Genomic DNA, 25,188 nt, shown 5'->3' on the forward strand with positions numbered 1-25,188 from the left:
ATTCTATACAGTAATTTGTGTAAACCTACAGATATAAATATGGATATAGAGATATAGAGATATAGAGATAGAAATATACAGATACAGGATTAAACAACATATAAATATTACCGTATTCAAGAGCTTTAAATCACACATTTCTAAACATTTTCACTTTTTCTCCTTATAACTTCAATGTCTCAAAGTACTTTATGGGAAAGAAGATGGCTCGGGAAATAGTGTCATGTTCTCATATGACAATTCATAATGTTTTTAATGAAGTAAAATTAACAAAGTTAGTTTCAGGTGTAAATACTGACTCCGCAATTCTATACATTACTTAGTGCTCATAAGTATAGTCAACATCTGTCGTCATTCAACATTAATACATTATCATTGACTATATTCCCTATACTGTATGTTTCATCTCTGTGATTTATTTATAACTGGAAGTTTGTACCTCTTAATCTTCTTTTATTTATTTCACCCATCCCCTCACCCACCTAACCCTATGGCAACCACCAGTTCTCTATTTAAGAGTTTTGTTTTTTGTTTTTGTTTTGTTCTGTTTTTAGATTCCACATATAAGTGAAACAATATGGTATTTGTCTTTAACTTATTTCACTTAGCATAATACTCTCTAGGTCATCTGTGTTGTCGTAAATATAAAGATTTCATTCTATGGCCAAGCAATATTCCACCACCCACACACACACACACAAACCACACACACACACCTTTTATCCATTCATCTATGGATGGATACTTGGGTTTCTTCCGTATCTTGGCTATAGTAAATAATGCTGTTTTTATCTTTTTGGATTTCTCCTTCTCCATTTGCCTCCCCCTCCTCCTTTTTCCTCCTCCTCCTTCTTTTTAACTATTGGGTAAATACCCAGTAGTGAAATTATTGGATCATATGGTAATTTTATTTTTAATTATTTTGAGCAACTTCCATACTGTTTTTCACAGTAGCTGCCACCAACAACGTACAAAAGTTCTTTTTTCCTCTACATTCTGACCAACACTTGTTCTTTTTGATTCTAGCCATTCTGACAGGTGTAAGATGATGTCTCATTGTAGTTTTGATTTGCATTTCCTTGATGATTAGTGATGTTGAGCAGCTTTTCATGTGTCTGTTGGCCATCTGCATGTATGTTTTCTTTGGAGAAATGTCTGTTCAGGTCCTCTGTCCATGTTTTAATCAGACTGTTTTTTGGTTGTGTTGTAGAAGTTCTTTATATTTTTTGGATATTAACCAACCCCTTATTGGATATATCATTTGCAAATGTCTTCTCCCATTCAGTGGGATGCCTTTCATTTTGTTAACAATTTCCTTTGCTATGCAAAAGATTTTTATTTTGGTATAGTCTCAACAGTTAATTTTTGCTTTTGTTTCCTTTGCCTGAGGAGACTTATCCATACACTGCTATGGTAGATGTAAAAAAAAAAAAAAAAAAAAAAAAAAAAATTACTGCCTACATTTTCTTCTAAGATTTTTATGGTTTCAGGTCTCACATTTAAGTCTTTAATCCATTTTGAGTTTTTAATTTTGTGTGTATAGTGTAAGAAAGTGTCCAGTTTTCCTATCTGTTGAAAAGACTTTTCTCCATTATATTCTTGCCTCCACTGTCATAGACTAATTGAGCATATAAGCATGGTTTCATTTCAGGGCTCTATTCTGTTCTACTGATCTATGTATTGATTTTTGTGCCAAGACCATACTGTTTTGATTACCACAACTTTGTAGTATATATTGGAACTGTGATACCTCCCATTTTGTTCTTTCCCAAGATTGTTTTGCCTATTTGGAGGTCGGGGGGGAGTCTTTGTGGTTCCATACAAATTTTTGTATTATTTGTTCTAGTTCTCTGAAAACTTCTGTTGGTATTTTGATAGGAATTGCTTTAAATCTCTAGATAGCTTTGGGTAGTATGAACATTTTAACAATATTAATCCTTCCAATCCATGAGGTTGGTATATCCTTCCATTTGTTTCTTCAATTTCTTTCATCAGTTCTTTATAGCTTGGGTATAGATCTTTCCTCTCCTTGGTTAAGTTTATTCCAACAATTAATTAACATTTGATGAAAAAGACGAGATATTTAATTTATGTGTACTTCAGGGATTTCTGTATGTTAAGTAGAATTGTTAAGTCTTTCCATAATTCACAAAAGTCCAAGTTACATATATTCTTAAGAGAACCTACTAAGGAATTGGTGGGGTAGGGGTGAGGTTTAAGAAGGGCAGACAAGTATTTACTATATGCACTTTTGCATTTCTTTAATTTATTACAATCAGCAGAGATTGCTCATTGTAAAGATTGCTAAAAAAAATTAATGCTACAAGATATTTGAGATAAAATATACCTAGAGCATTGAGTGCAGCTTTATACAGACATATACAACTAGAAGTTGATTTGTGCAGTAAACATAAAACAATTGTGGTTAAGATTTCTAGTTGTGGATTAAAAAGAAAACTCATTAAATAGATCCTCAGAATATGACCATTTATTTTAATAATCTTACGTGAAAATACTCAACAATCATTATACTTATATAGGTTCTTAATTTCTGGGAATGGTTTACAATTTTCTTGGATGTCTTTATACATCTTTCAAGTGGTTTTTATTTTCTTGTAAATATTAAAAACATTTCAGTAATTGTTGCTAGTATACAGAAAAAAAACTTATTTTTGTACATTTATCTTGTTTCCAGTGGCCTTTGAACATTCACTGAATATGAATGCTGTATTTTTAGACTTCTACATATGAAATTAGGACATCTGCAAATATCTCAGTTTTATTTCTGTACAGTGACTTACCAGGTTCACAGACTAGAAGATAAAATTTTAAAGAGGTTAATTTTCCCCAAATTGATCTATAGGTTGAATGCAGTTCCAATTAAAATCCTGGCAGTCTGTGTGTGTGTGTGTAAATTAACATGTTTTTAAAACTTACATGGGAATGTAAAGGGGCCAAGAAGAGCCACATCAATCTGGAAGAACTACAAAGCTGGAAGACTTACACTCTAGCTATCTTTTTAAAGAACTACAGTAATTAAAACTGTGATATTTACAAGGATAGAGAAATAGATTGGTCACCTGGTTTATGACACAGGGAAGGATAGTCATCAATAAATACTGTAAGACCAATTCGATATCCACATGGAGGAAAAAGCAAAAAACAAAAACCTTTGATCTTCACACATACACAAAATTCATTTCCAGTTGGATGGCAGAATTACATGTTCATTAAATGATACCACAGAGTTATAAAGCAAGTGTAGTAGGTAGTATATAATGCCATTCGCAATCACCTAATTTTTAAAAAAACATGGTCTTTATTCAAATGGCTGCTAGTAGTTGCGCTTTATTTCTTAACAGGAAGAATTGTAGAAGTGTTACAAATTGAAAATTAGAAACTGGAAGCTCAAATTAGCAACCCAGTAAGAACCAACTCATTGATTTATATGATTACTAAATTTGGATTATTATAGAATTTCTAGTGATATGAACAGAAAATGAGAACATATTTTATTTAATTTTCTAATGTTTATTTATTTGTGAGAGAGAGTACGCACAGGGGAGAGGCAAAGAGAGAGAGGGAGATACAGAATCTGAAGCCAGCTCCAGGCTTTCAGCTGTCAGCACAGAGCCCAATGTGGGCCTCGAACTCAGGAACTGTGTGAGATCATGACCTGAACCGAAGTTGGACACTTAACCAACTGAGACCCCCAGGTGCCCCTGAGAACATATTTTATCAAGCAGGGTTTGATTATCATGTTTAGATTCTCCTTTTTTTTTTTTTAATTTTAAATGAAGTGTACACAAGTCATTTTAAGCTGAAACTTCAAGTAATGGCAAGTGACCCATAGTTTCCAGCCTGTGAATAAGGACAGTGACTGTTCTCTTTCTAGCCCAGTGTTCCTGGTCTCAGTTCAGGCTTGCAGGTGTGGTGAGTGGGCAGGCTTGATGCTGAACCTCTTAGTGTATCTCCCTGTAATAAAGTGGCTAGAAAACTGAAAGTACATTTCCCTGATTTCCTTGCAGTTAGAATTCTGGATGTGGTTTAGTTTTGGAAAAGCAGATGTATCCACCTATGGATACATATCCATCTTCTATGTATCCATAGAAGGCAGAAGTGAGATGATGAAAGTGATTTTCTGAGGCAGTGTCGACAGAGATTCCAGTGTCCGGACACAAGGTTCATTAAGTGGCAACAGGAATTGTAAAACATCTAACTTGGTGTGAACTGTACCAGGCATAACAAAATACTGTAAAGAATTAGCAGTAGTGTGCCTTCCTGATCATGGCACTCTCCTGGTTCTTGCCATGTTGGTATACTTTGGGACTGAGTGGTTTTTTTGAACTTAGAAGAGAAGGAGCTCTCTTGGCTGACCTGATTCCACATTGTGGCATGCCTTTGTCAGTTCTCAAGAGTTCCATGCTCACGTCTCCTTAAACTAATTAGAATTAACTGTTCTTTGCACTTTATAGGACCTTACAGAGCCAAACAATTGTATACTAACAATACAGCAAGCAGCATGAGCTTCACATTCCTGTCAGTTCTCCTATTCTCCCCCCAAAAATACAGAGTGGCCCAGGGGGTGCTGAGCATGCAGTGGGTTTGCATTACAGCTGAGGAATCTGAAGTTTAGGGTATTTGAATCTTTTTTAAGGAGTACAACAAAATCTTCCAACTTTTGCTCAGGAGGGAGACATTACCTTTTATTATACTGGACTGTAAACAACCTGCTTTTCTCTTGACAGAGACATGATATTGTCCAAGGCTGTTCACTATACAAATATCTTTGGTAAAGATAGTCCAGAACTAAGGCTGTCAGAGCCACTGGTCACAAGATGTGGAGAAATGCAAGGGACTTACAGAAAATTGCTTCCCAACAGACGTTAGCCGACTTTTCATTTCAACTGTAACAACTTGTTTTAAAGTCCAAACGATATTTTCTTTTAAAAACTCACTTTAATCTAGGCATGGAATTTAACAAACATTGGTATACAGTCAGGGACTAATTTATAACATGGTTTCTATTCATTTCAGCCATGAGAAAACACCAGTCATTATTAAAGGTATCCATCCATAAATTACTTTTATTTCTCATTAAATGAGCACAGAGTCATTAGCATATTAATAACAGATATGTTTATTATTACATATCCATCAGTGCGGCTTTCAATACCACTTGAAACATGCATATCATCCTAGAGACGAATCAGTTTTCCAGTGCTTCTTATTTGATACACATTACTGCAAAGCCATTATAAATTATTGAGGAGGTATTTGGTTAAAAAAATAAACAATAAATCATACTGCCCATATGAATCAACTCTTGTATAGGACAAGAGTTTAACAGTATTTATCTGGTAATTCCTATGTTAACTGGAAAACATCACAGATGTATTGTCATAATTTTATATTGATATAACCTACATAGTTTGCAGAATTTTATAAAGTCATTCATTATTGTAGCAGGTAGTTTAATGCAAAGATTGTACTCAATTTATGAAAGTCCAACAAACCTCTAAATATTTTAAATTAAACCAATTATCAATGAAAAACCCACTGACATATAATTTTTTGAAAATATGTTCTTTTGAAATTTCTATATTTAGTCATGGCAGTAAAATAATTCTTTCAAATTAAGGCACTAAAAGGGCAATGCAACTCCCATTGAAAGTGTTCTAAGAATAATTTACATTTCAAACAGTGCATACATTTCTTATATGTTTGTTAACTTAATGTCTTTATCACTTAAAACCACAAAGAAATACATTATACAATTACAGAAATGATGTACCCCACAGAATGCTTTTAAAACTTGGTTCTTTTGTACAGTTAGTTCCTAATGTCTCTAGTAGTAAAATAACTCAATATGGCTTGGCAAAAATGCATAGATTAAATGTAAAAAAAAATGTTTTTTTGCCTTCTCCCATTCCTCAATCTATAAACGTGCTGAAACACATACAGTATTTTGTAAAGCATAATGTAAAATATTCTCCGTAAGTCCACCATGGGCAATCAAAAGTGAGGCTTTTAAATTCTACAGTGAGGGCACTGAAGTCAAGTGATGTCACTGCTTTCTTAAAATAGTTTTGTATAGTCTTGCAAGAGCACAAAGACTGAAGTCATTTAAAAGAATTTCAGTTGTCTCATTTTGAGATATTTTCTTTACTCCTTCCATGAGCTGATCTTCATAGTGATTGGCCATTCCACTTGAAAGTGAAAGTCCCTTCCTCTCACTCATATGAGGAAAACTGTGTTCTATCATGATTGACAGGCGTTTTCTTAGAAATTCAAAAAGGCAGCACCTTTTTAAAAAAATATATCTACCTAAGCTTTCCCCAATTGTACTTGCATTACACAGTAATAATTAATCTAATCTACCTGTAGGCAAACCCGCAATTAAAACAAAAAACAAAAAACAAAAAAAACCCTCAGTGTGCTTTTGTGCCAAAGCAAGGACAGAATAACAGCAATCTTAACCCTGAAGCCTGTGATATTTGTGTCAAAGGAACAGCCTGTCTGCTCTGCATGGTTAAAGAAGCCTGGTTTATCAGGTAGCATTCCACATGATTCCACAAGGCGTTAGGTCACGTGGTTAACTGCTGGGGTGGGGGGTGGGGGACAAAAAAAGAAAAAATTGTAATTTAAGAAATATATTCAGTTTAAAAATTCAAGAAACAAATTTGGAGAGAAAGGTAAATAAATATTATTTTTATATGTGATTAATACACACAATTTGGAAAATAGGAAATGGAAAAATACACTTTGTATTGTCTTCTTTTTGCTTCTACTCTATTTCAAACACATGGTGTTCTTTTGTTTTTTACAAAACTATAACTCAATTTTACATAGTTTTAGATCTAGCTTTGTCCTATACAGTCATACAGGATTTTACAGAAATAAGTCAGGAGTCAGGTGATAATACACTAGAGTAGTATGGTGGGTGAAGAATACAGAAGGTGTAATGCTTAACTATTTAGGCATTTTCAAAGAATTAGACTTGGTTATTAATAATAGGGAGTGAAGAAATGGTTGAATTAAAAATGGTTTTAAGTCTGCTTGGATGACTTGAGTGACATTAGCAGAGATGCAAATCAGTGTTAGGTCTCAGCTTCTAGATTAAAATGTTCCTCTTAATATAGGGGTTACACTCTAGGAAAGTTAGTATTTGGTATAGGAGAAAAAACATAGGCTTTAGAATTGGATAAAAATAAAAATAGGTTTCAACCCTGACTATGCCACTCACTGTGTGATCTTGCCCAAGTGGCTTGATTCCTCTGAGCCTCATTTATGTATAAAAATGTATAAAATGAGAACTTAATAAGACATTATTACCTCTTTTCAGGAAAGGGTTTTAATTATGCCCTGCAGTTGTTTATTATATCATATAAATATTTTGAAAAAATTCTATCAAAATCAGTTAAAAAAAAAGAGGAGAGGGATATTTAACTGGGAAGTTTATTTGCAACACCATTTTCACTGATAATACCAAATAATTGTGATTGCAAAACAACCACAATTTGTTTAAAACTTTAAGGGCTAAGTATGTGCCATGTACACCAACCAAGATAGTGAAATCTGATATGGACTTGGAACAAAATATGAAATTTATAAATATCAAACAGGAATCAAACTAATTTGTAAAGTCATTTCATGTCATATATAAATACTTAACTACAAATGATGCCCTCTATGGGAAAAGAACAATTAGATTTTAGATTTTAATAGATATTAACCAATCACTTTCACATTTTGTTAAAAAGGTTAACACTGCAATCCTTACCTAGTTTTTGCAGATGTATTTTTGACCACTTTTCGGAAAGACTGATTTGCAGTGGATCTTGTAGAAAGTGTTCGAGGGGATGCACGAACAAAACCAGATGGTGGATTCTTAGGGATCTTCTTCACCAAATGTGTTACCCATTTTTTTTGTTCATCCTGAGAACATGCTAACAGCAGCATATCTCTTGCTGATGTTACATCATAACTGACTGTTTAAAAAAAAAAAAAGACACAAAGTCATACAGGGGCATCTGGGTGGCTCAGTCAACTAAACATCAGACTCTTGATTTCAGCTCAGGTCTTGATCTCATGGTTTGTGAGACTGAACTGTGCACTGGGCTCCATGCTAACAGTGCAGAGTCTGCTTGGGATTCTCTCTCTCTCCCTCTCTCTCTGCCCCTCCCTGGCTTGCGTGCACATGTGCTCTATCTCTCAGAAGAAAGAAATAAACATTTTAAAAAATAGAAAAAATAAAGTCATACAGTAAGTACCTAAAATGGTCCCATTGAATGTATAATTTTGTAAGTTCTTAAAATTTTAAAAGATTTACTATGCTTAAGTTTGGACAATATCTCTCCTTAATTAAGGCTGAAAATTTAAAAAGGAGACATTAATCACAAACTACTAAGATAAAGCAAAAAAAAAATTAAAAAAAGCAGAAGTGAAACAAATTAATGTATTTGTAGAACTTAAGTTTCTTATCTTAAAATAGCTATCGTCTATATTCTTTCCCTCAAGCTACCCTTGCTAAACTAGAAGACATTTGTTTATGACCCTGCATGTTGGTCCAGGCAGTGAAAACCGAACAAAAAGAAAACAAGCAGGAGGCAAAAATTCAAGGAGGGATAATATAGTGGAACTCACCTACAGCTCTTCTCTCCAATTTAGAGTAATTTCTTAAAGGTAAGTTTTTTATAAGGCGGTAATTCTCTTTAAAAACATTATGTTCAAAGCTAGATTTGTAGCTGTGAAATGACAGCTACATGTTGCTCCTCTAGTGTCAAAATACTACTTCTTATAATCTCTTTTCAACTTGGTATAGAAAATGCTACGCTTGAAGAAATTATTTTAATGGGACTTAATTTTCTAATTTGTTATAAACTGTAAAAGTAATTTTTATGCCTTACCTTTACATGGAGAAATTAAGTCCTCTTTCTTATCTAAGTGATCTCTGTGGCACTTAACATGGCATCTTCGACATTCTAGGGCAGGAGGTGGCTTAAAAACATGCCAGAGAGGTTTGGCACAGGCCTCACAGTTGGCGGGAAAGTGGTAGAGTGTAGGAATGAACTCATGGCCTTTGTGGTTTTGAAAATTAGTCTTTTCAGCTTGCTGTACTGGTTCCATCTCTACATCTTTTCTACATTCACCTTCATTTGCATATAGTATCTACATTCAGGAATGGTAAAAGGAAGATTTTAAAGTCTTAATTTGTACACATAAGTTTCAAATTATAAAAAACATCGGTGTTTTTGCATACTTCACAAAATGCATTTAGTCATTAAATAAAAGATTTTCTAAAATTAGAATTTAAGGTTTTCACCTGGAATATTTTAGGAATTTCTTCAGTTTCAGCTCTGTAAACATCTCCTTGGGTTACAGGTCGAACATGAAACAATTTACTAAGATGAAAATAAACAGGACATAAACTATTAAACTCATTTACAGTAAAAGACAAATGAACATTTCATTGAAGAGGACAAACAGGTGGCAAATAAGCACATGAAATGATGTTCAACATCATTAGTCATTAGAGAAATGCAAATTAAAATCACCGTAGGCATCACTGTACACCTATCAGACTTTAAAAAGTAAAAACAGTAATAACACCAAATGCTAACGAAGATGCAGAGAAACTAGATCACTCATATAATTGTGGTAGAAATGTAAAAATTGCAGAGCCACTTTGAAAAACAGCATGGCTGTTTCTTACAAAATGAAACAAACATATGCTTAACATATGACCCAGCAACTGAATTCCTGGGCCTTTATTCCATAGAAATGAAAATTTATATTTATAAAAAAACTTGTATATGAATGTTCATACATAGCCCAAAGCTGAAAACAGCCCAAATGAATGGTTAAACACTGGTACATTCATACCATGGAATACTACTCAACAATAAAGAGAAACAAATGGTAACTTGAATGAATCTCAAGAGAATTATGCTGAATGAAAAGAGACAATCTCAAAGGTTATAAACTATTTGATTCCACCTATATGACCATGCTTAAAAACACAAAATTATGAAGATGGAGAACAGGATTACAGATGGGGGCAGAAATGGCACTTGTTATGGCTATAAAAGGGTAGCATGATGGTTCCCTGTGATGGAACTGCTCTGTATTTGGTGGTGATCATATGAATCCATATATGTGATAAAGGCATAATAGACTGGAAAGAGATAAAACTATCATTATTTGGAGATGATGTGATTGTATTTGTAGAAAACCCCTGTGGAAAACCCAATAAAACTAGTAAATAAACAAGATTAGAGGATTCAAGATGAATATATAAAAATAAATAGTACTGGAATAACCAGATATCCACATGGAAAATATACACACACATACAAAAGTAACTTTAACTGCAACCTCTTACCAAACACAAAAATAAATTCTGAGATTAATCATAACTTAAGGGGTGGCTGGGTGGCTCAGTCAGTTAAGTGTCTGATTTTGGCTCAGGTCATGATCTTGTAGTTTGTGAGTTCAAGCCCGTGATGTGCTCTCTGCTGACAGCTCGGTGCCCGCTTCAGATTCTGTGTCTCCCTCTCTCTCTGCACCCTCCCCCTGCCCCCAGCCCCATTCACGTTCTGTGTCTCTCTCTAAAATAAATAAACATTAAAAAAAATTTTTTAAATCAGAACTTAAATGTAAAGCCTAGAAATAGAAAGCTCCTAAAAGAAAACACAGAATACTTTCACAATCTTTGGAGAAGCAAAATTTCTTGGACAGACTACAAAAAGCTATCTTTTAAAAAATTAATAAATTTGTTTCCATTAAAAGACACCATAAATAAAATGAATAGGCAAGCCACAGATTAGGAAATATTTGCACTGCATGTTTCTGATATAGAACCCATATCCAGAATATATATACAGAACTTTTACAGGGACACCTGGGTGGCTCAGTCGGTTAAGCTTCCAACTTCAGCTTAGGTCATGATCTGGCAGTTCACAAGTTTGAGCCCCATGTCAGGTTCTGGGCTGACAGCTCAGAGCCTGGAGCCTGCTTCAGATTTGTGTCTCCTTCTCTCTCTGCCCCTCCCCTGCTTGTACTCTGTCTCTCTCTCAAAAGTAAATTTAAAAAAACATTAAAAAAAAAAAAAGATTTACAAATCTATCTTAAAAAAGGTAAGTAATCCAATTAAAAATGGGAAAAAGACATGGAGATATTTAAGATCTACAAATGGCCAATAAACATCTGAAAAAATTTTTGGTATCATTAGTCATGGGGAAAATACAAGTTAAGACAATAATGAGACAGCATTTCATCTTCATTAGAATAGCTAAAATGTTAACTACACTGGTATTAAAATTACTTAAAAATAATAAAAATAAAATAAAAGAACAGCATAAATCAAAGACTGACAGCACCATGTGATGGTGAAAACATGGAACAACTGTAACTCATATACTGCTGGTGAGCATAACACAGTGTAACTATTTCTGCGGACTATTTGGTAGATTTTTAAAAGATTAAAAACAGATTTACTCAATACCCAGGATTCCACTAAGTAATTACACATGAAAAATAAAAACATAAATCCACCAAAAGAATGTTCATAACAGTCTTATTTATAACAACCCCAAACTGAAAGCAAGCCAAATGTTCCTCAACAGAAGAATGGATAAACAAATTGAGATATATTAATTCGATGGAATATTATTCAGCAATAAAAGGAACAGACAATTGATACACATAGCAAAACACTATGCTGGGTGAAAGATGCCAGGCACAAAAGAATACATATCATATGATTCCATTTATATGAAGTTCTAGAATAGGCAAAACTCAGTAACAGAATTCAGATGTTCTTTTTTTTCCCCCCTGAGAAAATGGTATAAGTGGGCTTTCTAGGATGATGGAAATATTCTTTATCTTGTTATGGGTAATGATTACATGGGTGTTTGTAACTGTCAAAAGAACAGAACACTTATGATTTAGGCATTTTATAAAAATTATACTTCAATAAAAAGGTAAGACAACAAACTTTCATCAATCTGAAAGCATTTAACTTAGTTGAAAGATGATGTCTCTAATATTAGTATTTATGTATTATTCCATTTAGGTTGAACACTTAAATTTTTATTTTTTTATTTTATTTTATTTTTTTTTTAATTTTTTTTTAATGTTTATTTATTTTTGATACAGAGAGAGACAGAGCATGAATGGGGGAGGGTCAGAGAGAGGGAGACACAGAATCTGAAACAGGCTCCAGGCTCTGAGCTGTCAGCACAGAGCCTGACGTGGGGCTCGAACTTACGGACCACGAGATCATGACCTGAGCCGAAGTCGGCCGCTTAACCGACTGAGCCACCCAGGCGCCCCGAACACTTAAATTTTTACAACCAATGCTTCTTCAAAGAATTAGGAAATCAAAACAGTATGGTACTGGTACAAAAACAAACACATAGATCAATAGAACAGCATAGAGAGCCCAGAAATAAACCCATGTTTTTATGATTAATTAATCTGCAACAAAGAAAGCAAAAATACAAAACAGGAAAATGTCTCTTCAACAAATGGTGCTGGGAAAATTACTAGATAGCTACATGCAAAAAAATAAAACTGGACTATTTTCTTACACCATACACAAAATAAACTCAAAATGGATTAAAGACCTAAACGTGAGATCTGAAGCCATAAAACTTCTAGAAGAAAACATAAGTGGTAATCTCTTTGATAAGGTCAAAGAATTTTTCTAGATATGTCTCCTTTGGCAAGGGAAACTAAATCAAAATTAAACTATTAGGACTACACCAAAATAAAAAGCTTTTTGCACAGCAAAAAAAAAACCATCAACAGAACAAGCCATCAACCTACTGAGTGGGAGAAGATATGTGCAAATGATGTATGTGATAAGGGGTTAATATAAAAAATATATAAAGAACTTATATAATTCAACACCAAAAAACTCCCAAAGAATCCAATTTAAGAATGGGCAGAGGACATGAATAGACATTTTTCCAAAGAAGACACACAGATGGCCAACAGACACATGAAAAGATGCTCAACATCAGTAACCATCAGGGAAATGCAAATTGAAACAACAACGAGATAACACCTCATACCTGTCAGAATAGCTAGAATTAAAAATATAAGAAACAACAAGTGTTGGCAAGGATATGGAGAAAAAGGAACCCTTGTGCACTGTTGGGAATGCATGCTGGTGCGGCCACTATGGAAAACAGTACAAAGGTTTTTCAAAAAGTTAAAAATAGAATTACCATATGATCCAGTAATTCCACTACCAGGTATTTATTCAAAGAATACGGAAACACTAACTTGAAGAGATATATACAACCCCTATGTTTATTCCAGCATTATTTATAATAGCCAAGATATGGGTGAATAGAGTATTAGCCATAAAAAAGAATGAAACCTTGCCATTTCCAACAACATAGACGGACCTTGGACCTAGAGGGTATAATGTTACATGAAATAAGTCAGTCAGGGAAAGATAAATACCCTATTTCACTCGTAAGTGAAATTTAAGAAACAAATAAACAAAGAAAAAAAAAGAGACAAAAAAACAACAGACTCTTAGAGAACAAACTGATGGTTACCAGAGGGGAGGTGGGTGGGGGGGTGGGTAAAATAGGTGAAGGGGATTAAGATTACACTTATTGTGATGAGCACTGAGTAAATATGGAATTGTTGGCTCATTATATTGTACACCTGAAACTAATATAACCCTGTATGTTAACTATAATTGAAAAAAGGAAAAAAATGGGAAATAAAATTTCAGAATGCTCTGGTAGCTGCTCAATTCTTTTTACATTCTAGATATAATTGATTTCACAAATGTTTAATTCCAAACGAATGCCAACACTTCATTTTAAGTTTATATTTTTCATGAATAGCACCCACCACATCTCACTTTGAATTTATATTTTGTTGCATGTTTTACCTTTTCTACTACTTGTATGTAAGCTCCTTAAATATGGAACTGTCTTACTCACCTTTGTACAATCTATAGCACTCACGATGATACAGACAGCAGTGCTTAAGAAATGGTTTTAGAACGAATACAAGGAAAAATCCTAAGCTTATTAAAGGCCTCTGTGATCTACTACTAAAAGCAAAAGATGTATTTGTATATCCTTAACAATGACTGCATAATCATATACAGCACTTTTGGAGATGCTCTCTGAACCTAAAACTAATAAACATTTGAAATAAAAAATTTGTCTTTAGAATACATGTATCAGCTTTGCAAAATCTTCCCCCTTACATTTTGCTAAAGTTAGATTTAATATGGAGATTTTGGATATGGAGATTTAATATTTTTTATTTAAAAAAATTTTTCAAGTTTATTTATTTTGAAAGATAGAGAGAGTGGGGGAGGGACAGAGAGAAGGGGAGAGAGATAATCCCAAGCAGGCTCCACACTGTCAGTGCAGAGCCCGATGTGGGGCTTGAACCCACGAACTGTGAGATCATGATCTGAGCTGAAATCAAGAGTCGGATGCTCAACCAACTTAGCCACCAGGTGCCCCGAATATGAAGTTTTAAATTAGAAAAGTAGGCAATATCATTTAAATAACAAAACAAACTAAATTGTATGTCTAAAAATAATTATCATAAGTTAACACCCTGATGATTTAAAATTCAACGAAAGGCAACTTACTCTATGTCCAATACCATGGATGGATTGGATTGTTCCTTATCTTGCTCATCATTATAGAACAAAATTTTTTTGCTGCTTACTACAACATACTGAAATGAGGAAAAAAAGAGGAAGATATATAAGAGCAACATTAATGTGGTTTAAAATAAGCACAATACTTGTCATTTATGTCTAAAGTATACTGTATTAATCTAAGATCAATGCTAATAACAGAGCAATTAATACAAGTATGTTTTAAAAGTAAAATATATAACAGATTATCAATTAGAAAAAACAAGGCATATATACCTGTTTCTTCCAGCCATATCGTTTGATATTTCCTCTGTTTGGTATTGAAAGCCAGCCTTCAATTCTTGACTCTAGGAGGAAAAGAATATATAGTATTTAGCCTTAAGTAGTAGTAAGAGGAAAGCTATTACAAGTTGTTTGATGGCATGCAGCAACAGGCATTTGAACACAGCTAAATGAATAAGTGCTACAATTTGCTCTTCCATGCTTCAATCACACAAATCAATTGTAATGGCCATACAAATATTGCAGAAAAAAATTCCAAGCCACTTTTCCCATAAAATTAACATTTAGTACTTAATTATAAAAGTATGAAGTAAAACAATACCCTTTAGAGCCAGGCAAGACTGGAATGGATTGCAGCTTAAATGGGATATGATATAGAAGACTTTAAATATCATTTAACACTTATAAAACTATTTAGCAAAATAAAAAATGCAGCAAGTGGAACAAATCAGAGCGATGATTTACACAAGAAAGAGCAAGCAAAAGTACAGAGAGGTGTCCTATTACTCACAGAAGATAAGAATAGAAGATAAATAAATAAGGAATGCAGGCAGAATCAACTAGATACAAAGAATAAGAGACAAGCATTTTATTTGTTTTCTTAGCACAATATTCTGACAAACTTTTTGGTAAAACACCTATAATAATTTCAATAAAATTGCTAAAATCTGGTTGGGGGGGTACTTAATTCTAGTGTTAAAGTCCAATTGTAATTCTTTTCAAACTAAAGAGGTATAAATAAAGACTTTTAAGTATGTGATACCAGAACTTAATAAATAGCCAAAAAACATAGAATTGAGTTGGTCAGGTGCTATTACTTTAACCAGTTTGTGCATACCAGAAATTCCTTGACTAATACAATCAAGGTATTTAAATATAAATATTATTACTGTTTAAATATAATTGTTTATTAGAAATATCTGAAGGAAAAAGATGATTATTAGAAATCATTATTTTATATCAGGTTAGAGATCAGAGTATTTTTTTCTATATCTGTCTTATGATTTGAAACACAAAAAAATAAAAAAGTAAGCAATTTTCAAGTACAATGCTTAAATCATGACCCTAACAGGAATATATAATGCCTTTCCCCACATATAAAAGCTGTAAAACATCTAAGTCTTAAAGTAATCGTAACAACAATAGGTAACATTTACCGAACACTTGTTTGACATGTGCTTTCCAAGTAATGTCACATTTAATCTATGTATATTATCCCATGAATGTATATTATATTCCTATGAATATAAGATAGCATAGATTCTACAATCATCCTCCATTTACAAATGAAGAACACCAAAGCTTAGAAGGTAAACTGACTTGTCCAAGGGTATACTCTATCAGTAACTGTCAAAGCTATAGAGTTTACCCTGGCAGGCTAATTTCTGAGCTTGTGTTCCTAGAACACCATGCTATTCTGTCCTTAACTAAAAAGCTTTGCAGTTAATTGAATTGAATATTCTTCTTGTACCAACTTCTTCCATGTACCTGTCTTTTGCTTTTGTTACTCCTCTTCATCTAACTTATAGTTGTTAAGGTGGAGAAAATAATGAGAAAACTCAGCTCAAAACAATCCTCTTCTCCCAACTACTCCCAGCAACTTCTTAGTTCATCAATAATTGTTTTGTCTCCTTAAGTAGTTCCTTAGTAAGTTTTGTAAGATCAGGGACCATATCCTGACACTATTTTTATATATTTCAAGGCATCTGACACACAGAGTAGGTATATATTCTGATTATTTTACAGTTCTGCTTTTCCCCCCTGAATTAGCCAGTTAAAGCTACCCTTTATAAATGATGGTTTAAAAACCAAAGGGCAGTTTTAGGGGCACCTGGGTGGCTCAGTCGGTTGTGTTCAACATCGGCTCAGGTCATGATCTCACATTTCTTGAGTTTGAGCCTGTCAGGCTCACTGCTATCAGCCTATCAGGGCAAAGCCCTCTTTGGATCTTGGGTCCCCCTCTTTCTGCCCCTCCCCTGCTTCCGCTCCCTCAAAAATAAACATTAAAAAAAAAAACAAACCCAAAGGGCAGTTTTACATTAAACAACACACAGAAGGTTGCTAATCACTCACAAATACTCTTACAAAAGCATCAAGTTATTGTTAGGAAAATTTTCCTTCGGTGTGCTCCAAATTGCAGCTCGTTTACTCCTCCAATTTACTACCAGTAATTCCTCACAGAAAATATGTGAAAGCCACCGAAATTTTGACCTTTATACAAAATTGTGTATGCCAAAATACCCCACACTCAAGTTATTTCTCCTATGAGAATATATGCCAAAAATATTTATGCTTTATGACTCTAGGTTTGGATTATCTGCCAGTGTTTTCTTTAATGTATTTTCAATGGATTGTTGTAGGTTATGACTTTATCTGTCATTTCAGTGTTTCTTAAGAAATTTTGTACATCAAAGGCATTTTATGAATTAAATAAGCCCTTTTTTATTTGTTCCCATTTAAATTAAATGAAATTTGGAACTCAAAAAAAGGTGCTGAGGAAATGTGAAGGTCTTCATCAATTTATAATAATATATTTTTTTAGATTTTTTAAATGTGTATTTATTTTTATTATTATTTTTTTTAATTTTTAAAAAAAAATTTTTTTAATGTTTATTTATTTTTGAGACAGGGAGAGACAGAGCATGAATGGGACAGGGTCAGAGAGAGAGGGAGACACAGAATCTGAAACAGGCTCCAGGCTCTGAGCTGTCAGCACAGAGCCCGACGCGGGGCTCAAACTCACGGACCGCGAGATCATGACCTGAGCCAGAGTCGGACGCTTAACCGACTGAGCCACCCAGGCGCCCCTGTATTTATTTTTAAAACAGACAGAGTGCAAGTGGGGGAGAGGCAGAGAGAGAGGGAGACACAGAATTTGAAGCAGGTTCCAGGCTCTGAGCTATCAGCACAGAGCCGGATACGGGGCCCAAACCCACAAGTTGTCAGATCATGACCTGAGCCGAAGTTGGACACTTAACCAACTGAGCCATCCAGGAGCCCCAGGTTTTCACCAATTTAAAACAACAGGGTTACAGGAGAGAATTTTAGTTTTTCCTTCCGGTGCATTCCCTTCACAAAAGCAGGTGAACTAAGCTCAGGGACGAATTAAAAACTACATACTAGCTTCTCCTCTGTTTACTTACTCATGTCTTACATACAAGTTAACATATTAGTTGTGTGTGTGTGTGTGTGTGTGTGTGTGTGTGTGTATACATAAACCTCCTTTAAAACCATGACAACTTGTGACATATGTAGCAATCTGAAAGTAAAATGTTTTAAATTCCATCTTTTCCATCACAAACACAGAAATCAGCTTCTCCAGATTAAAACATGTTGAGGACTCCTAACTCTACATTATCATCAATAATATGCTACAAAAGTACAAAGTACAAATACAACTTGGCTCCAGGTTTTATGTATTTCTAAAGCAATTTTAACTTATAAAAAATTTATGTATGTACCATTGCAAATCAGCAATTGATTCCTTTACCCAAATAAGAGACATAGAGACTATATATAAATCAATATCCAATACAGCGAATTTAAATATCAAAGTTAACTGCTGAAGACTATCAAAGTTTACTTGCATAAACACATACTGCTTAAGAAACAGAGCTAAGGAACCATTGCCAAATATTTTAATTATATTCAGAAGTGATATAAAAATGAAATTAATGTTCAAGAATTCAGATGCATCATCTCCAAATCATTGATTAGATGTGGGCAAGTTGGAAGTTCTCATATACTTAAATACTTGGCAATACACCAAGAAATCCACCATTTACAAGTTTAAATTTCAAAGACTGAGAGACATAAAGTTAGATGGAAAGAGAATGAGGCAGATAATCCACAAGAGATAATGAATATTAGAATATTGATACCAAGTGTTTTTCCTAGTGCTTCATCTACTTTTACATTCTTTTCAGATTATTAGGTCAATAGTTCCAAAAGAAGGAAAGAGAAAGAATAAGGGAGTTATCACGTTGTCTTTTTGTCACTGAGGCAATAGGAAAATCTTAACTCAGGTGTAATCTTTATATTTACACAGTGTGCTATGCCACAACCTGCCACAGAACCAAAAGGAGGATGAAAACATAAAAGAATCAGAATAAAAGTAATTTAAGAACTTCAGAAGGTTGTACAACAGATAATTTTTTTTCTAAGCTTTTGAGAATTGGGAAACAGGAGAGATTTTATCTACTTAAGGACAAGTAGAGACTGAGCTCTAGATATACAAGATAATTAAATGAGAATCTTTATACTGAATGATGAAATCTAAAACTAAGTTATATTATCAGTTCATCCACCCAACTACCTATAAACACCCATCTCACTGAACTAAAAAATATGATCCATATTTCAAAAGGCCTTTAACTTTTGAGTAAATGTATTCCATTCAAAGTTCTTCCTTTTTCAGTCTGTAGTTTAATTTTCTAAAATTAAAAAAAAAAAATGTTTATTTATTTTTGAGAGAGGGACAGAGTGCAAATAGGGGAGGGGCAGAGAGTGAGATGGAGACAGAATCTGAAGCAGGCTCCAGGCTGAGTTGTCAACACAGAGTCCGACGTGGGGCCTTGAACTCAGGAGCCATGAGATGATGACCTGAGCCAAAGTTGGACACTTAACCAACTGGGCTACCCATTCACCCCTCTGCTGACTGATTCTTAAGTGTATTTATTAGGTCAGGATTCTGAAATCTAAATGGATCCCTAACTTAAGTCAGCGAATCAAACCATCTGATCGTCCTCTGAGTTTAGTTTTCCTGAATAAGCCAGAATGGAGGACAAAACTCATCACCTTCCTCCTCTTTAGATGTCCCTCAAACTCATCATTCAATTCAAATTTTTTCTGAATAGTATTTACCAATAGTGAATTGACTGAAATGTTTAACCTAATAAAAAGAAAACCAAGATACACATAATAAGACATCATTATAACCAAAGTTAAAGGGAAACGGGTGGAATAAAGACAAAAAACCTGGCCAGGATATTTAACTTTATCTAAATAGAAAGAATTCCTGGACTCTAAGCTACAATTTCAGTTCAACAATTGAAAGGATGTAGCCAAACACCCCTAAAAGTCATACTGATGATTAAATCTAACTTTTGAAAGCTTTTCAAACAACAGCTGAAGCAAGAGGTTCTTGTTAAATCCAAAGTGATTCTCTGATAAAGGACATGCACCTACAAGATTCTCAAGAGGCAGAAGGTTTCAGAAAACCAAAAATGGGAAAAGCGAAGGAATTCCTTGACCACTATAATAAGAAATTTTACTCCATGCCCTTCTAAGAGATCTGATTTTGGGCTAGAAAACACACAAAAGGAGGAGGGCAGGGATTACGTGGTATATAAGTAAGAGTTGAATTCACTTTTCACTTTGAGTCCCACTTTCTTGACCAAGAACAATAATACCATTTTCTAAGTAGTCTATTAAGTTTTTTATATCAAATTCTCAAAAAACAGTATCTGTTAAAATAGAATCACTATAATATAAAATGTGTTACTTCATAAATATCTATTAACACATTACACAGGAAATACACAAATTAAAATCAATTTTCAAGTTTATGGCCATGTAAACAAAACCTCCAAAACCTTGAACTAAGAATATGCAGTAGTATGTAGGGGGTACCTGGGTGGCTCAGTTGGTTAAGTGTCTTGACTTCAACTCAGGTCATGATCTCACGGTTCACGGGTTTGAGCCCTGCATCGGGTTCTGTGCTGACAGCTTAGAGCCTGGAACCTGCTTCAGATTCTGTGTCTCCCTCTTTCTCCCTGCCCCACCCTTGCGCGCACTCTGCCCCTCCCTCTCTCAAAAATAAACATTAAAAAAAAATGATAAGCAGCAGTATGTCAAGCTTGTGTGTGTATGTAAACATTTATATCTTTAAAATTTGTAATGCATGTTTTAACATTTATAACCTATTCACTTCTAAACTGAACATGTATTATGTGTATTGCTTATCTCTGTTAAAAAGACATAAATGTACTATAACTTACCCTACACTAAATCCAAGAATTTTAATTGATTCTCAACTGGGAGAAAAAAAAAAGATATAGAAAAAGTCTGAAATCCTAGATACTCTCACTTTTGCCTTTACTTGACTCTCTGCCCCCTAACTGCATCTCTCAATCCCTTTTATCTATTTCTCTAAATTCAAAACTTAAAGTCTGACCGAAGTTTATCTCTACTACTTTAGAAAGGTCTATATATAGGCTGGTATGGTTCTGATTATTAAGTACAGTTCTTAGTTTTTGCACAGAAATACATAAAAACAAAAAACCCACAGTACATTAAAGAGCTGCTACTCATGAAAACACATATAATAATTTTCTTTAAATAATGAGAGGTATAAGCAGCTTCAGCTTTCACCATTTTCAGCTTTTAGTTAGGCTGTTTTGGTTCAAAACCTTTTTCAGATTTCTATTCAGGTAGAGCCTCTCAAATTTATTTTAATAGCCTAAAATTTCTTTTGACTGCTTTTATTCTATAAAATGCAAACATAATCAGACTTTGGCTAACAGAAGCATAAATTTCTTCTTAAGGATCCATGGGAAAAATAAAATGACAAAGAGGTAGAAAGCTAAATGAAAGTAACATACATTAATTTCCATGAATGAAGCAAACCTGAATTAAGTAAAATAAATGTTCTTACCTGGAAGGTTTCCATCAGTTTCATCAGCACTAGGAAAACTAGCAACACTTGTAGAATCCGAAAGGTCCAAAAGTTTAGCACGCAATTGCTCAATATCACTCTCTTTGCTAGCCAATTGCATCTGAAGCTCATTCCTATGTGTACATTCTTCTACCAATTGCTATTTTTGAAATAAAGAAATCAAAATCAAATTTTCAAATTAAAAATTAAGAATTAATGGAACTATGAAGAATCTAAAACTACTAATACTAAAAAATTAGTATAAACTTCATGAATGTTTACTACCACAGATTTTGATACAATTGTAAAAAATGCAAGTTCTCTTCCTCATTAATACATTGCTTGGTAAACTCCTTTTCTCCTTGCTTTCAACAAATTTTGTTTGTATTTTTTAAATGTAAAGCATCAAAACACAAAAACCAAACACCTGTTAAAACAGTAGGAAATGCTTTTATGGCTTCAAATGAAACAGTTTAAAAAATATGGAAAGCTTCTCAGGATGGTAAAACCATAAATGATAGAGAGTCAGTGCTTGTATCCAAGTCAATCTAGGACCAGAGACCAGTTCTCAATTTTGTGCTATTTACAGGCCAGGAAGTATAAAAAAAAAATTAAGTTTGATATTTTGATTTCAGAAAAGTGAGTCCTGATTAAACAAAAAAATATACAATACTTCAAATCCTCTAACTTAACTGTAGTTAGTATTATACCAGTCATATCTCAATTTTAATCAAAAACCAAAAAGGCAAAACTTCTTTTTGATTCTCTCAAAGGAGCATCTCTAATCAAGCAAATGCTAATGGGTAAAAATTATCATGGTTAATAGGAAATGGAGTATCTTTCTAGTTTTTCAACATCATGGTTCATATTAGAGTAATAATGATCAAACTGTGGAGAGTATAAACCTGAATATGCATTTTTATGCTAAAAATATCTAGAGAAGATCAATAGATAATAGGTATAAACAGACATAACAAATTAAGAAAATAATCCTACACACACACAAACCTTACCGCTTGCATGTCATTCAGTTCCTTCTGATGTTTCACCACCATCTGGTTGAATTTCTCTCTTTCTTGGTTGAGTTCCAGTTGAAGCTTTCGATTTTCCTTTTCTTTCTTTCTCAAATCCTGTGTATTAGCTTTCTTTCTATCAATTTTAAAATCTTTCCGATTCATTATTTCTGCCAACTTGTTAACAGCCTATTCAAATATTAAAATATTATTAAATAAGGATCTATGTTGGAATCATCTGATTTAAATCTCCACTAAAAATGTATTTTCTTCCTCAAAATCAGGAAGGACTATTTGTGTGGGAAAATCAGAAGAACCTAATAAAGGATGGAACATAACTGGTAGCACAAGTAACTATTACTGTTTTATCTCATTGTTCAAATGTAAGAACCAGATTAAGTCTTGTAAAAATTTTTTACAAAGAATTTTTTTACTGTTCAATAATCATTCAGCATTATACTGTACGTAGGCACTTTGATAGGTACTAGATATAAAGACAAAAAATAGAGTTATGCCTCAAAGGTATCATAGTCTGATGGAGGAGCCAGACAAGCACGCATTATAGTACAGAGTGGTGAGTTAAAAGAAAAGAGGCTAACAATGGTGCTATGGGAGCAGTACCTAACTGAGACCTGGGGAAGTCAGGGGTGGCTTCCTGGTGTACCTGCACATGTGTCCACATATGTTTCTTAAAAAGACAAATAAGAGTTGGATAAGCAAAGAAGAAATAGTATTAAAGAGAAGAGCCAAGGATGGCATTATAATCAGATGAAACCACACACAGGCAAAAAGGCCCAAGATAATTTTTTTCCTTGGGACAAGTAGGTAAGTAAGGAGATGGTATCTACCAGGCCATACTGAGGCCCTTTTGAATGTAAGAGAGAACAGCTGAGGTTAATCCCTTTTGCCAGAAGGAAAGAACATATTCAAATTGAGAAGTGTTAAAAGCATGTGAAATTAAGCTACATAAACTAAAACCTAAGTCATGGTATTTTCTGCAATTATGTTTAAAAGAAACCGAAGATTTTTCCATTAAAACAGAAAAAAAGCCCAACTACCATCATTTCCATGTACATTTAGTCCTATCTAGGATGAGGAGCCCATATACATATTTTAATGGAGTAAATGCTTATTTCATTGAATTCATAATGCATATTGTTATTTTTCTAACAGTAAATCTAACATATTAAAAGAAAAATAAAAGACAGAACTATATTATGAAGAAAGTGAAAAGCCCTTGTAGTATCACCCATCAAAGAGTACCTCTGCTAAAGTCTCTTTTTTCAATCTGCTGGGTGTGTATCCTTCTAAACTTTTCCTTATGTATATAAGCTGATTACATGGATATTTAAATTAGAAAATGGGATCATGCTATACATTCTGTGCTGCAACTCGTTTTAAATTTAATACTATATCATATATCATGGGAAATACAATTTCCCCATGTCATTACATATATGTCTATTTCATTTATTTTTAATGGCTCCTTTGCTCTGTATTGTATGGATATATTATGATTTATCAATACTATGCTGATGGGTGGTTGGGTTATTTTTATTTTTCACCGTTAAAAATAATGTTGTGGGGTGCCTGGGTGGCTCATTAAGAGTCCGACTTCAGCTCAGGTCATGATCTCGTGGTCCGTGAGTTCGAGCCCGTATCGGGCTCTGTGCTGACAGCTCAGAGCCTGGAGCCTGCTTCAGAATCTGTATCTCCCTTTCTCTCTGCACCTCCCCCACTTGCACTTTCTCTCTCTCTCACTCTCTCTCAAAAATAAACATTACAAAAAAAATGTTGCTGTAGGGGCGCCTGGGTGGCTCAGTCGGTCCGTCATGGCTCAGAGCCTGGAGCCTGCTTTGGATTCTGTGTCTCCGTCTCTCTGCCCTCCCCCCCACTCATGATCTGTCTCTGTCTCTCAAAAATGAATAAACGTTAAAAAAAATTTTAAAAGTTGTTGCTGTAATTACATTTGTATGTGTTTCTTTTGAGCATTTATGGAGTTATTTATACAGGATAAATTCCTAAACGTGCAGTTACTGGGTCAAAGAATATGCACATTAAAATATGTTATTCTGTTAATTGTTCTCATAGTTTACTCCCTCAAAAACTACACAAATAAATTTCCCTATGTTCTTGCTAAAGAGGAGTATTATATCTCTCTCATTCAAATGTGCCCATTTGTCAAAAAGATACCTCATTATTGCTTTAATTTTTATTTCTTGGTTTATGGTAATGGGTTAGCTTTTTAAAATTCTTTTTTTCTCAAATGTCTCTTACTTTTTTTTCGTAGAAGATTGTCTTTTTATTTGTAGACCCTCTTTTATTTGTATTTCTCTACATTTGTTATAAATATTCTTCTTAGTTTGTTTTCTTTCAACTTATGTTGTTTTGGGCTCCCCAGACCTGAATTTTAATGTAATAAATGTCAATCCTTTTCTTCATGGTCTATGTTTTGATGTAAAAGTAAGTACAATCCTTCTACTGAAGGATTTTCAACAGGTATTAAGTACATTTTTGAAGGATTAATCTAGTTGCAACATGAAATACTGCTGAGAGGGAGAGTAGATAAGTGGTAAAAAAGCTAATAT

At 33.8% G+C, this 25,188-nt stretch overlaps 1 protein-coding gene across 4 annotated transcripts in view; it reads right to left on the reverse strand.

Moving 5' to 3' along the window:
* Positions 1 to 5,069: 5,069 nt before the first annotated feature.
* The window catches only part of ROCK1 (Rho associated coiled-coil containing protein kinase 1), a 160,861-nt gene continuing 140,742 nt past the window's right edge, over positions 5,070 to 25,188 (reverse strand). For 3 of the 4 annotated variants that reach the window (XM_019418336.2, XM_019418334.2, XM_053902481.1), the window contains 8 exons: positions 22,601 to 22,789; positions 21,588 to 21,747; positions 14,927 to 14,997; positions 14,639 to 14,727; positions 9,326 to 9,404; positions 8,910 to 9,171; positions 7,784 to 7,991; positions 5,070 to 6,602 (listed from right to left, as the gene is read on the reverse strand). In XM_019418336.2, the coding sequence (XP_019273881.1) occupies positions 6,596 to 6,602; positions 7,784 to 7,991; positions 8,910 to 9,171; positions 9,326 to 9,404; positions 14,639 to 14,727; positions 14,927 to 14,997; positions 21,588 to 21,747; positions 22,601 to 22,789 (1,065 nt within the window). In that variant the 3' untranslated portion in view covers positions 5,070 to 6,595. The remainder of the gene's footprint in view (positions 6,603 to 7,783; positions 7,992 to 8,909; positions 9,172 to 9,325; positions 9,405 to 14,638; positions 14,728 to 14,926; positions 14,998 to 21,587; positions 21,748 to 22,600; positions 22,790 to 25,188) is intronic. The other variant, XM_019418335.2, reaches the window with a different exon arrangement.

The sequence above is a fragment of the Panthera pardus genome, unplaced genomic scaffold (assembly GCF_024362965.1).
Source record: "Panthera pardus isolate Hobbes unplaced genomic scaffold, ASM2436296v1 HiC_scaffold_15, whole genome shotgun sequence".
In the NCBI taxonomy this organism is placed as follows: domain Eukaryota; kingdom Metazoa; phylum Chordata; class Mammalia; order Carnivora; family Felidae; genus Panthera; species Panthera pardus.